This window comes from Vicia villosa, linkage group LG1 (genome assembly GCF_029867415.1).
Source record: "Vicia villosa cultivar HV-30 ecotype Madison, WI linkage group LG1, Vvil1.0, whole genome shotgun sequence".
In the NCBI taxonomy this organism is placed as follows: Eukaryota; Viridiplantae; Streptophyta; class Magnoliopsida; order Fabales; family Fabaceae; genus Vicia; species Vicia villosa.
This window is the reverse complement of record NC_081180.1, coordinates 198362649-198377884: the sequence shown is the minus strand read 5'-3', so window position 1 is coordinate 198377884 and position 15236 is coordinate 198362649. Positions and strand designations below refer to the sequence as shown.

At 35.8% G+C, this 15236-nt stretch overlaps 1 protein-coding gene across 1 annotated transcript; it reads left to right on the top strand.

Moving 5' to 3' along the window:
- Positions 1 to 6820: 6820 nt before the first annotated feature.
- Positions 6821 to 14993, top strand: LOC131662466 (uncharacterized). Its single transcript, XM_058932253.1, has 5 exons — positions 6821 to 7115; positions 11092 to 12844; positions 12998 to 14477; positions 14574 to 14711; positions 14760 to 14993. Exons 1-5 carry the CDS (start codon positions 6821 to 6823, stop codon positions 14991 to 14993), a joined length of 3900 nt encoding a protein of 1299 aa, XP_058788236.1.
- The last annotated feature ends 243 nt before the right edge of the window (positions 14994 to 15236 follow it).

Sequence of the window (15236 nt, the reverse complement as noted above, 5' to 3'; positions counted from 1 at the left end):
TTAAAAAGATAAATTGAATTAAAATTAAAATATTAAAATCATGCAAAAACTAGTAATGGTAGACATGATGTATGAAATGAATGTATTATATTTTTTTATGATTTTCCTAAATGAATGCAAATGGACTAGTAAAATGCTATGTATATTTTTTTCAATTTTTTTTGGAGATAAAATAAGAATACTAAATATAAATGACGCAGATGAAAAGTCGGGGCAAAATTTAGGGTGCAACACTATGCCTAGTCATGACAAGACTGATTGACGTCTAGACGGACGAACTTTTGGATCATTAGATCTACTTTCATTTGCAAGTTTCTTTTCTGTTTGTTTAAACATTTGACTCATGATAGACATTATCTGTTTTAATAATCATCATCAGTGCATTGCATATGTTTGTCATGAATAAATTATTTCGCTATCACTCATTTTAAATTATGTCTTTACTTTGCATATGTTTTGTGATACTCGACTCCTGCTAAAGTTGTATGCCTTTTGAGGGAGGATAACGAAAACGATACCGCAACCTCATACAGTATGCTTTTGAACAGACTATGCTGACGATGTACAGGCATTGTTTCAATTCCTAAACAGTGGAGATATAGGGATGTTAATCCCTCGTCAACCCCTTTGAGCCTAAGGTGTAGGAGTTTTCTTTCACGCGCAAATTGAAACCCTTTAATCATAACCTGGGGCAGGGTAAGTACTCAGTTAACTCAGTCATGCCAGTACGCTTTTACACAAATATTGATGGTTTCCCGTAACCATTAAGTCAGGAAGTCAACATCTATCAAAAGAAAAAAGCTATTAAGTCAAAACCTATGAAGGAGACTTATCAAAAAAATTGAAACATCCAGTTGACTGTAATCTCAAAATAAAACAGTTCAGGCAAAAGTTAGAGATATCAAAGTCAAAAAGGGGGTTGCTAAAAATCCTCGACAAAAGAAAACATTTCAAAAGAGGTCACTACAAATCCTCGAAAAAGAAAGTATTACAATAAAGGATGATTGCCTGTCCAAATTAAACCTCTGATACTTTAACCATCATCAAATATCAATGTTAAAACTTCAAACTTTGCTAAGGTTTAAACGCAGAATTAACTGAGCATAGGATCGAAGAACATCACGAAGATTGGGATGGGTACAAATAAATTTTGAGCCGTTATCCTTTGTTTCTTAAACCGTGAACCAAGCCACGTTACAACCCTTGAAAGTCCTAACTGAAGCGTGGTTAGTTCGAAAGCATACTGTCACCAAAAAGGTATCCCGACTCCTTAAGGTCTGCCATAAATGCTAAGTTGATATCTTGTTTTTACAAACATCACGTTTTTATAAATATCACGCTTTTACATCTCCTGTTTTAATGTGTTTAAGAAAAAAAAACCTCAAGATATACGTATGCATTGCATATCATGAATTCATTATTAAACATATTCTGCTACATAATTTCAAATATTAGCAACAGAAAGAATTTGCACAGGGTATGACTAATGACTCAAAGTTATCCCGACCAACAAAGATTACTCCAAGAAGCAATGTCTCCTACGTATACAAAGGGCATGACACGTTTTGCCCAATCAATCTGGGGCAATCAAGTCAAGATTCCAAGAATCTCTCAAATGCCAAACAATCAAAGGCATACATCCCAAGTGGGCTTCAAACTATTTCCCGATCAATCTGGAGCAATCAAGTCAAGATTCCGAGAATCTCTCAAGGATGCCAAAACAATCAGGGGCATGCATCCAGGTAAATCTGAAGCTACTTCCCAATCAACGAGGGACATTGTCCTGGGCCTATGATTACTAGGGGCATGTCACCCATAGTGCACATCTCATGAAGTCCTCGCGGGGCGGATCTTCCCAAAGTCCCTACTAGCAGGGGCAAAGCTAGGCAAGGCCTGTTTGACACTTCGACCAACATTCATGGGTGTGTCCCAATCTATACAAATCTAGGAATGGTAGTTACTATAATACTGGGGGCAACAGAGCCAGTGTCACAGGACCATATTCCCACATAGTAATCATTAAGAAGATATCTTCAAATGTTCTCGTCTCAACAAAGACTTAATTCCCCGACAGAGTTTACAAATTCGACACCGCCGGTTCCCCGACACTTTTCTCTTCTCCAAACAGGGTTATTCATCTCTCTTATCTTCAGTCAGGGTACATCAAGATCAATCATTCAAATGGCTCTCATCCCCAAGCAGAAATCATAAATCCCCAACTGAGCATCTTCAAAACAAAATCAGACAACAAAATAACAATGACACAGAGATCTATTTTCTCAATCAAGACAGGATAAATCATAGCCATACATCATATATCATAAACATATTCATACATTGCATACATTACCTCATAATAAGTTCATACATAACATGCAAGTTCCTCATTTATTTTGAGAGACTCGTCACATAATACATGCATCATGACATTGCATAAAGACTAACTTTACCTTTTTCAAGATATAGGTACAAGCAGATGAACAATACCTCCGATCTAATTCAGTTACTACGAACGGTACTGACACTGTCAACTCTCAAGGATCTAATTCAGTTACTACGAACGATGCTGACACGATCGACCTTCAGAGATCTAATTCTATCATCACGAATGGTGTAGACACGATCATCTTTCTGAGATCTAATTCAGTTACTACGAACGGTGCTGACACGATCGACCTTTAAAGATCTAATTCTATCATCACGAACGGTGTAGACACGATCATCTTTCCAAGATCTAATTCAGTTACTACGAACGGTGCTGACACGATCAATATCCCAAGATCTAATTCTATTACTATGAACGGTGTAAACACGATCATCTTTCCAAGATCTAATTCAGTTACTACGAACGGTGCTGACACGATCAATCTCCAACGAATACTTCTCAATACAAAGGATCCAGTCTAACGTACGACTCATCCTAGGATACAACCTGACGTACGGTGTATTCTGACAACTATCAACACAGAGGACTTGGTCTGACGCACGACCCATCCTTCAGCCTAACGCACGACTTTCTAGACATTTATCAAATGAAAATTAGAACCGGTCTAACGCACGACCCATCCTTCAGCCTAACGCACGGCTTTCCAGACATTTATCAAATGCAAATTGGATCCGGTCTAACGCACGACCCATCCTTCAGCCTAACGCACGACTTTCCAGACATTTATCAAATGCAAATTGGATCCGGTCTGACGTACGACCCATCCTTCAGCCTAACGGTTTTCCAGACATCTAAACAATGCAAACTGGACCCAGTCTAGCGTACGACTCGTCCTAAAAAGTATAGTCTAACGTACGACTTACTTTGACACTTATCAATACGGTGGATTCAGTCTAACGTATGACTCATCATAAGTATATCCTTCAGATACAGTCTAACGTACGACGTATTCTGACTCTCAAGTCTATCAAGCTGGATGGCATCTTTAAGCCCATCTCAAGCAAGTCTCTCAATATCCGGATGACATATTTAAGTCCATCCCTGATAACCTTCTGCCAACATCCGAACGACATCTTTAAGCCCATCTCCGGAAAGAAGTCCCTATCTTAGCAAGGGAAAATTTCTTGGTATTCTAGTGTTCAATCCTCTCCCCCCTTCAGATTTCGACAAGCACACAAGTCAATCTACATCCTCAGGATTAAGAAGATTGAACAGGGGCAACTGTCATACCCCAAAATTTGCCCTCATATATTTGCAAATGTTATTTTATTTCGAATAATTGACATAGCACAGTTGGTAAGGATTTGAGGTTAAAAGGTACAAGAGCGAGAGGTCCCGGGCTCGAATCCCACTTCTAACATTTTCTCTTATACTTGCTTTTTAATTTTAGTTCTAACTTTATTTCCATTTATTCAAAAATCACAAAAATTGCATTTTTTATCATTTTAATTTTAATTTTCGTACTAATTAAATATGCATTTTTTAAAATAGTCAATTTTCACTTTTATGTATTTTTCAGTCAAAAAATCACCAAAAATCATAAAATATTTAAAAAAATCAAAAATAGTATTTTTTTCATCATTTAATTATTATTTTCGTATTTATTTATTAGGCATTTTTAAAATATTATTTTTTTCATTAAAATCTTTATTTTTTGTATTTTTAGTCCAAAATCATTAAAAAAAGGATTTACAAAGATTTTGTTCATACTTTTAAATATTGCATAATTGTATAGTTTAGGAAAGAATCAACATAATTAGTTAAATATTTCAGAAATCAAAATCAAATTATATTTGATTTAGAGTTATGATTTATTAATTAATTGATTCTTTTAATATTTTTGTTAACCTAATTTTTATGTATAAATAGCACTAGATTCTACACTTTTAAGAAACTAACAATTCTAACACTTATTCTCACTCTCTCTTTTCTCACAAACACAAAAAATATTTTCTCCTACTTCTCCTTCTTCAGGGTTTCAATTCCGGTTGCAGCACAGTAATAAATTTTCCAGCCTATCAGTTGAATTCTGAAACTATTGTTTCGATTTGCTCCGAATTTTTTCCAGAAGTTCAAAAAAAAATCGTAGAATAATACTCCTTTAGAATAAAATTCTAAAGGACTTCGACCCTCAAAATCGCAAATTCTTCGTTTTTCTATTTTATTTGATTTAATTTCTATTTTTATATTTTCAAAAAAATCTAAAAAAAATTGTTGTTTCGTGTTCTTATTTTATTTGATTTATAATCAGGTTTTTATATTTTTTTAATTTTATTTTAATCACTTTTCTATTTTTCAATTTGTTTTCTTAACCGTAACATTGCGTTGGTTTATGAACATGTTTTCTATGGATTGACTAAGTGGATGGTACCCCAATTGCTTTTTTGACCAAAAACCTTTTGGTATTTGGCCAAATCAAGGTTATTCGTATTTGGCCAAAAACCTTTTGGTATTTGGCCAAATCAGGCACTTCCTTTGGCTAAAGAGGAGTGGTGCAAGAATATGAGTTTACCATTGTTAGGGCATAAAGCTTTTGCCTCTTCGAAAATTCCATCGATACACCATGGACCTCCAGCCATACCACACAGGATCAGAGCTAAGTGCATTTTAATTTTCTTTTTATTTTTAATTACATGAATGCTTTTATTTTATTTTCTTATTCTTCTTTTTCTATTATGATTATTATTAGTTATATTTTTATTTATTTTAATAAATTAGTTTTTTATAGTGAAATTATAATTATTTATTTTTTAATCATAAACTCGATTTTTCCACAATTTTATCAATAATTGTTTTTTATTACTTTTGTATATACTTTTAATCAATTAATTTTTTTAGGTTTGTTAACTTCGATCCATTTATAAACCCTGGTAGCCTTAGGTTTACTGGTAGGTGTTGCCCATTAACCATGGTTAACTTGCTCCCCATTTGGGGTTTTGCCTGTTCATTTGTTTGCCTAAATTATTATTATTTTAATTTTTGATCTGCCACGTTATAATTGTCGAGGTCTTTAATGCACTAACATTTTTCTTCTTCGTGGCTAATTTTCAGGAGTAACCAAAATCCTTCAACCACGCGCCATTAGATCAAAAAGCTAAGTTCTAATTCCTTTTTTTTAAATATCATTTTAATTCTTATTTTGCCTTTTGCCCAAAATAGGGTTTATTTCAAATAGTCAATGAATTCCTCATACACTCACTCCTATTATTTTCCGTTTAATTCTCAGATTTTCAGAGTCAATCGAGAGTTCGAGGAAATCAAAGCTCAAGATAATTAAATTAATTATTTATCCCTCTTATTTTTTGCTTTTTATTTCCCCTTTCCCCGCATGTGTTTATTTGAATAGCGTAGGAACAATTATTTTCTCTGCTTTTAAATTTCTGTATAATATTAATTGCTGTGGTTAGTAATATAGGGAGTGCAACCATGAATTGAATTAGGATAACTAATTACAAGATAAATATCTGAATTAACCACCTCATTGTGCCACACACGCACCTTTAGGGTAATCCATCTGGTTGCCTTGTTGTCTTATTACTGTTGCCTTATTAATTTTGTTGCTTAAAAATAGTCAAGTCTCTTGATTCCGAGGATACCTAAAGAAAATATTGCCTTCAAAGTTATTGAAACTCCCTCGAAGCTGCCTCGGTAAAAGATGATTGTCCCAATTGCTAAGGTATCCTCGCATGATGCCTAAAAATTAATGACTATTATATTCTTCCCTTAGACTACCTGCCCTCTTTATGTCAAGGGACAGTCTTGTGGCGAACGATAATCTCGATGACCTTTCACATCCAATTGAAAGACTTCATGCCCTCTCATGGTATGGATAGACCCTTTCATCCTGAAAAGCTAAAAAACAAATTTCAAAACTTAGGGTAGTTGCTACTAATTGCTTGCTCTAAATTCAAATTTTTTTCCAACTTATTTTCAAAATCAAAATTCAAAAAGACTACGCTTATTTACAAGCTAAAGTTCTTATTTCACCTTACTTTTCAAACAATTCAAAAACAAAGTGAGCTAAGCAATTAAGAGTCCATGGAAAACCATGGATGCAAAGGGTGTCTTACACCTTCCCTTTGTATAACTTACCCCCCGAACTCAAAATCTTTTTAAAAGGTATTTTTCTGTTCTTTTAGCCTTTCATTAATTGGATAAAATAAAAGTCAGTGGCGACTCTTGCTATCGGCACATTTCTTTAAAGTCAGTTCACCGTATTACACTTACAAATATTGGCATGAAATGCTCCCTCTTGCCATGCATGGGTACCGTACTACAATTCGCACTTCGACCAGGGCAACACCTTTGTCCTTAGTATATGGCATGGAAGTCGTACTCCTGATAGAGGTTGAGATTCCCCCCTTAAGGATCCTAATGGAAGTCAAGTTATCAGAAGTCGAATGGTGTCAAGCTAGATATGATCAGTTGAATCTTATTGAAGAGAAAAGAATGACTGCATTATGCCACAGTCAGCTTTACCATGAAAGAATGAAGAGAGCCTTTGACAAGAAAGTCAGACCTCGAAGATTCAAGGAAGGCGATCTCGTGCTCAAGAAGATATTACCTCTTCAACCAGATCCCAGGGGCAAATTGACTCCCAATTATGAAGGCCCATATGTTGTTAAGAGAGCCTTCTCAGGCGGTGCTTTGACTCTTACAACTATGGATGGTGAAGAATTCCCACGTCCCGTGAATGCTAATATGGTCAAGAAATACTTCGCCTAAAAAAAATAAAAAAGAAAATGTCGCTAAGTTGAAAACCTGAAAGGGCGACTTAGGCAAAAATGAGCGTCTCGGTGGACTGAAAACCTGAAAGGGCGGTCCAGGCAAAAATTAGAGACAATAAAAGAAAATGAAAACATCCCGATGAATTGAAAACCTGCAAAGGCAGTTCATGCAAAAATTAGGGAATATGGCAGTAAACCACATCCGGTATCACCTGACCATCCTGAATATTTTATGAAGACTCTCAACTGACGTCACCGTACGCGTGATATTCAAATTTTATAGGGATACTAGTGATCATTGTATTTCAGTGTACCCTTTCTTGAAAAAGTTACCATTTTCAAACTTTGTAATCCATGGAGTCTTGCCGTTCGCAGACTACTATTCCATCAATGAAATTTGAGCCTTATCTCATTTATTGGAACTCTTATTTTATACTATCTTGCAAATTTTTTTTTTTGAAATTAATAGATTTGAAACAAAGTCAAAGTTGTTTTTCAAAATAAAAAGATAGAACATTTTCTTAAGACTCTTGAATACAGAGGTAAATGTTGATCCCTGAGTACCCAGAAGAGTTGTGTCATACCCCAAAATTTTCGCATCCATTTTCTCTTGTTCAAACTCAAAACAAAGTACAAAGCTCAAAGACCTCCCTCTCAAACAAAGGCTCAAGAAACTAGGGTTTGTGGTTTCTTGAAGAAAATTAATGGATCAAAGGCTCCAATGCATCTCATATGACTTATGATGTTTCAAACTATATCTATAACAAAATTCAGGCTTTTATTCAAAGGATTGACCACTCAATTACTCAGAAAGTCAACAGTCGACTAGTTTGACCTAAAAAGTCAATTGTTGTCAAAATACAGTCAAAACTCCTGATTTTTTTGTCAACAACTTTATTTTGAAATATCATTCACCATTTTATCAAGGATTGATCATGGTTCATCAAGGAAAGATCAAAAATCAACAAATTCAAAAGTTTCTAAATTAGGGTTTATAGGAGAAAGTTAACCGAACTTTGACTAGCCATAACTCCTTCATGGAACATCAGCAATTTCCCATCCAAAGCTCATTTTGAAGTAAATTGAATTCCCTACAATTTTGTCTCTCACATGCCAAGTCCAAAAATGCTTCATTTGAGAGATATGGATCAAAAGATTATAGGTCCTTTTTGAAAGTCAACCAAAAGCAGTTTTTTGTCAAAGCCCATATCATCAAGATAAATTCTTAAAATGGAAAAAAGCTTCCAAAGTGGCTTGTAGAGGACATCTCGAGGTTTCCAAAAAGTCCTAGAACTCCTCCATATCTTAAAAATTGAGGGAGATATTCCTTGTCAAAGTTGGACAATTTTAAAGGGAAAAATGTGAAAGAAAAGGCTTCAAAATGGATTTTCTTGTTAAGGAGCCCAATCCTTTTTGGCCCAATCTTGTTTCACAAGTCACCAATGAGGTCCATATCCAATACCACGAATTATTGATAATTATTTGATTTTATATGAATTTTTATTCATTAAAAAAATCAATTTAATCAAATGTTTTGAAAGAAAATAGAAAAGATTTGTTTTGGATTTATTTTCTAATCAATTACAATCATCTAAATGCCAAATATTTAATCAATTTTCGTTGCAAAGGAGATTGGAAGGATATGAATACGATTGGAGCTAATTTAGAAAGTTTGTATTCAAAAATCAATCAAATTTCAATCTCCTTAATTCATTAAGATTTGATCCAATTGGTGACCTAAATTCATCACATTGTTACGACCGGCTTTAAATTTTAAGCTTTTAAACTTAAATAACAGAGTCGCCACCTATATTTATTCTATCCTAAGGATAAGGAAAAATATGGGATAAAACCTATTTAAGAGTTTTCTAGGTAAGTCGAGAGGTGATAGACACCCTTGACCCTTCCTTAAGGTTTTCTAAATGTCTCTAAGGTTTGTAAGAGTATTGTGGTAAGGTTTATAAAAGGTTTGTTCAAAATAGGGTAAAGGATAAGACCTTAAACCTATTTAGGTTTGGGGAAAGGGGACTCGTTCTGGTTGCCCAGATGCCTACGTACCTCCTTAATGGAGGATCAGAGTCAACGTAGTTCGTGGTGTTTGTTGGTGTTTTTTATGGGATTGTATGCATTTAGTTTGTATGAGTGAAAATATTTTAGAAATTATCGTAGTTCGCAGTTTTTCGTAGTTCGTAGTTGATAGAATAAATTTATATTTTGCATATAACCCCTTTTTTTATTTTTTATGTTAAATAATTAATGTTAAATTGCATTGGAAAGTTAGGTGTTTTAATAGATAGAAGTTTATAAATTAATATATGTGAGGGATAGTGAATTAATGTTTAAAAATAAAAAAAAGTTGTAAGTTTATCGATTTAGGAAAAAAAAAGTAAAGAAAAAAAAACGTTTACCAGGCTTGCTTTTTACAATTCATAATTATAATAAATTTCATAAAAAATATTAGTAAACAAAAGAAGAAGTAGTTAAATAGCCATTAGACTTAGTCATAATGTAAAGGAAGAATCAATATTTTAACGAGCTAATAATTTGACTAAGTCTTTTTTAACATAGTTAGTAATCAGACTAAAATCATTTAATTAATTAAATTAGTTGCTAAATTATTATTTTTTAAAATTTGAGTACGATTCTAGTTATTACCTATCTAAATTATTTATTAAATATATCAATATAGATTAAAAAGAGAAAGAAAAATAATTGTTATATTAAGAGTTTATAAAATTATTAATGATTACACCATTTTATATAAATTATTACGAAATGCATTAGAGAATTATTAAATAAGATTATTGGTTATTATATTATTACTTAAATTAATTTTTAAATAAGAAAATTGATTGAAAATTAGGGAGGTGCGTTTTATGTTTACAAGTAAATTTTAGGGGTTGTTAATAGTTATAGGCTCAACCCAACAAACTCTAAGGTCTGTTGGATTTAGTGTGGGTGCACTCATGGTATTACGGTGGGTTGCAGAGGTATGATCGTTGATCCAGATCCAATGGTCCACAAAATCATGATTTGTAGACATGGATCTAGTATATTTTAATCGAATGGTCTGCATGTATTTATTTTAAACGAGGGAGTATAATAAGATTATGTGGGGCACCGCCCACTTGACCAATCACGTGGCCTTTAAGTATCCACGTGTCGCGATCATGCTTGAGGTGGGGAATTAATTATATTTTGTTTTTTACAATTTCATTTTTCATTTTTCATCGATCCATTCTTCCTCTCACCTTTCGGTCTCTCTCTTTCTCTGCAAACAACAAAGAAAACCCAGAAGATGAAACCCATATGAAGATCTTTATGATCTTCATCTTCTTCCCCTCTCATGTTCATAAACCAAACCCAAAAACTCATGAACATAAACCCTAAATTCATCAAACCTAACAGCCCTAACCCTCCATCAACCCAAAACAAATCGCAAACACAAGAATCAAAATCCAGCAATCGAATGCATGTTCATCAAAAAAAATAAGTCCTAAGCTAAGTGTTTTCGGACCTTACCTCTTCAAGAAATTCTTTACGGTTTTCCTCTCCGATCTCGATTTGATTGTGCTTCCTGTTTGTTTCAGGTACTAATGGTGGCGGCACAGCAGGCTTTAACTTCTCTCTCCGTCCATTCTCCTTTTTTTCCCCTTTTTTTCATTTTTAGAAATAGCTTTATATAGTATTTTTAGGATTGAGTAGATAAGGAAATACATTGACTTTAGTTACTACCCATTGTTTGTACGATTTAATTTTGTTTAAAGATTAAGATTCGTTGTAGAAATAGGAATTAAAGTTGGAGATTTGATTGTATTTGATCATTATAATTTTCTTGATTTGATTGAATTTAAGTCAATTAAAGCTTGTAATTACTGTATTCAAATTGAGATTATTTCCTTCCTTAAATATTTGAAGCGTGTTTGTCTATTGATGTGGAGGGAAGGAGTAGTGGCCTAGCAGTTCTTTGGAGGCATTCTGGTTCTTGCAGTGTGAGTAATTACACTAGAAATTTCATTAATCTTGTCATTAAGGATGAGAATCGTGGTGATTGGCGATTGTCGTGTTACTATGGCTTTCCCGAGAGAAGCAGGAGAAAGTTGGCTTGGGATATGATTCGGGATATTCGTAATATGTCGCACTTACCGTGGTGCATTATCGGTGATTTTAATGACCTTTTGTCGCAAGAAGATAAGCGTGGGACTCACACTCATCCTAATTGGCTCTGTACGGGTTTTCGGCAAGCTGTGACTGATTGTGATTTGATAGATATTGCACTTGAAGGATACCAATATACGTGGGTTAGAAGCCGAGGCTCAGCGCATATGGTTGAGGAAAGGCTAGATCGCGCTATGGCAACGACAGAGTGGTTGGATTTATTCCTGCAGGTTTCTCTAAAAAATCTCATGGCGGCCCATTCTGATCACAATCCTATTCTATTATCCTGTGATATTCTGCAGAGTTACGCCTATAGGAGGAAGTTTCGCTTCGAGAATAGCTGGCTGCAAGAACAGGATATTGATGACGTTGTACATGAGGGGTGGCTGAACGGAGGGAACATTAATGTCGAGGGGAGGTTAGTTAATTGTGCTAATAGTCTGGAAGTTTGGAGTAGAAATAGGAGAAGGAGTTTGAGGAGTGACCTTGATCGTTGCCGAGCTACGATGGAGTTGTACAGAGGGGAGAATGATGAGTTTGCGGGAGAAAGATTCATTGAGGCCCAGGCTGAGTATAATAAAGCTCTCCTTAAGGAGGATTTGTATTGGCGGCAGCGCGCTAAAATGCATTGGCTGAGAAATGGCGACATGAACACCAAGTTCTTTCATCAATCTGCTACTGCAAGAAAGAATTTTAAAAGGACTCAGATGTTACATAATATAGATGGCAGTGAAATAAAAGAGCAGGCCTCCCTCTGCGACATTGCCAAGTTTTATTTTGAAGAGCTATTTCGCGCTGGTTTCGGAGATTATGATCCGGTTCTTAGCTTAATCCAACAAAAGATTACCGAAGCCGACAACACTCAGTTTCTTCAACCTTTATCTATGATGGAAGTTAAGAATGCCCTCTTTGATATGCACCCTGATAAATCACCGGGTCCGGACGGTTTCAATCCCGATTTCTTTCAAGAATACTGGGAAGTTTGTGGGGAAGATATTTACCAAGCAGCGTTGGTTTGGCTTGAGCGAGGTTTTTTTCCATCTTCGCTTAATGATACTAATATTTGCTTAATTCCTAAGATTACTAATCTGAGTACTATGAAGGAATTTAGGCCCATCTCCCTTTGTAATGTGATTTATAAGATTGTTTCGAAAGCCTTGGCTAACAGACTCCAAAAAGTGTTGGATAAGTGTGTGTCTGAAGAACAATCGGCTTTTGTGGAAGGTAGATCTATCTTACATAATGCGATGATTGCTTCCGAAATCATCCATCACCTGAAGAGAAAGACGAGTGGTAGGAATGCGTCGTTGGCTCTCAAGATTGATATTAGTAAGGCTTATGATAAGGTGGACTGGGGTTTCTTGAAGGGGATGTTGATGAGATTGGGTTTTGCGGATAAATGGATCCACTGGATCATGATGTGCGTTACTTCCGTGAACTATTCTGTGCTTGTTAACACTGATAGTGTTGGACCTATAGAACCAGGAAGAGGCTTGAGACAAGGGGACCCACTGTCTCCTTACCTCTTTATTATTTTATCAGAAGAACTTACCTCCCTTATTAAGAGTTTTGTGGCCAGGGGGGATATCCATGGCATCCAAGTTTGCAGAGGGGCACCCAGTGTGTCCCATCTGCTTTTTGCTGACGATTGTTTTTTATTTTGCAGGGCCAATCTATCTGAAGTTCATCATATCATGAATATTCTTGATTTATATGCTAAAGCGGCTGGTCAGGAGATTAATCTGACAAAGTCGGAAGTGTTCTTTAGTCGTAACTTGAGCATTCCTGCGCAAGAGGATCTTGCTAAGGTTATGGGTGTTCGTCACGTGTTAGGTACCGGTAACTATCTGGGGCTGCCTTCTTTGATAGGTAGGAGCAAAAAGGCAACGTTCTCCTTCATTAAGGATCGCATCTGGAAACGTATTAATTCATGGAGAGGTAGGTCTTTGTCCAGAGCTGGTAAAGAGACTATGATAAAGTCAGTTCTCCAGGCAATTCCAGCCTATATTATGAGTATCTTTCTTATTCCAGATGGTGTGATCAACGATATTGAGAGAATGATTAATTCCTTCTGGTGGGGAGGTGGTTCGAATGGTAAGGGGATCAGGTGGATGGCGTGGGACAAGTTGACATGTCCTAAGGCAGAAGGTGGTTTGGGGTTCCGGGACTTTAAAGCTTTTAATATGGCTATGGTTGCCAAACAGGGCTGGTTTCTCATGTCTAACCCTGCAGCTCTTGTGTCCAAAATTTTCAAAGCAAGGTACTTCCCGAGATCATCTTTTTTTGATGCTAACCTTGGTTTCAATCCCAGCTTTGTTTGGAGAAGTGTTTGGAAGGCTCGAGAGGTCCTATCTTTAGGTTGCAGGTGGAGTATTGGTGATGGTAACAACATAAAAGTCATGAATGAACCGTGGCTCCGTGGTGCTCGAGAGGGTTGTTTGAATGGACCTCAAAGGCATGCTGCCTATACTTTTTCGGTTAGAGACTTATTGTTGCCTAATGTTAAACAGTGGAACATGAGAGTGCTTCGGGAGGTTTTTGATCCTCTTGTAATTAAAGATATTTTGCAAGTCCCTCTATTGGAAGATGTTACGATGGATCGATTGGTTTGGAAGGAAGAACATCACGGGGTTTATAGTGTCAGATCGGGGTATCGTATCGGGATGAAGGCGAGGAATAGTAATAACAGGGGGACCGATTCTGGTATTTGGAACAACTTATGGGGGATTGTGGCTCCGGCTAGAGTTAAACATCTTCTTTGGAGAATTTGTAGGGATTTTCTTCCGACGAGAGTGCGTCTCCGGTTGCATCGTGTTCCTTGTGTTCCTAATTGTCCAACTTGTGATAGTGCTTACGAAGATGATTGGCATGTTCTTTTTGGGTGCCATGATGTGATTTCCTCTTGGCGGGCAGCAGGTTTGTTTAATGTCATATCCCCCCGTCTTCACTCTTTTCAGGATGCTAAATCTATTATCTTTGATGTTTGCTGTAAGGAAGATAGAAATACTGCAGGTAGAGTTGCGGTTATGATAGAAGGATTGTGGAAGAACAGGAATGATTGGTTATGGAACAAGGAGAAAGAAGATGCTTCTAAGCTTGGTTGGCTCGCCTATCACAAATGGCAAGATTGGTTCTCAGCCCAACAAGTTCGTTAGACTACCGTTACTCCTGAGAACTCGTTAAATTGGAGCCTACCACCTAGTGGAACTTTTAAGTGTAATGTGGATGCGGGTTTTAACCAGACTTTAGGGACAACGAATCGTGGTTGGTGTCTCCGTGATGATCATGGGGAATTTGTAGTTGCCGGCACGGCTTGGGATGGTGGAACTTTTTTTGTCCTTGAAGCGGAGGCCTTGGCCCTCAAGGAAGCTATTCGAGAGGTGATAAATTTGCATTATTCTCATGTTATTTTTTAGAGTGATTCTCAGGTGCTTGTTCATGGTCTTAAGTCTAATTCTTGTGGTAATTCTGAGTTTAATGTTATTATTAACTCTATTAAGTTGTTACTGTTAGCTTTTCCCAACTTTGAGGTTAAGTTTGTTAAGCGTCAAGCGAATTTGGTTGCCCACTCCTTAGCTAAGGCGGCCAATTCCTGGACTCGACGCATGTTGTTTGATGTAATTCCTCTTTGTATCTCCTCTTATTTGATTAATGAAAGTTAAGTTTGCCTTTGTCAAAAAAAAAATTATTTGATTCAATTCTTCTATTTTATTGATTCAAGTTTAGTTAGTTTTTTTTTAGGGTTTGTGTTGGTAGAGGGAGGGGCCATTTGGTTAAGAAGATGAATAGGGCTAGTTGACTTAGTCAATTATTCCTAAATGTTAAATAAATAAATATAAAACATATGTTATCAAGTTAATAATAAAAAGTTTTAATCATAAAACTCTTAATATTAATAATAATAA

Excerpts from the sequence above, each read along its gene's own strand:
- LOC131662466 (XM_058932253.1), top strand. The coding sequence starts at position 6,821 with ATGGAAGTCAAGTTATCAGAAGTCGAATGGTGTCAAGCTAGATATGAT. Across the intron at positions 12,845-12,997 it reads TTGAGACAAGGGGACCCACT|GGCCAATCTATCTGAAGTTC; the intron begins GTCTCCTTACCT and ends TTTATTTTGCAG. Across the intron at positions 14,712-14,759 it reads TCAAGGAAGCTATTCGAGAG|GTGCTTGTTCATGGTCTTAA; the intron begins GTGATAAATTTG and ends AGTGATTCTCAG.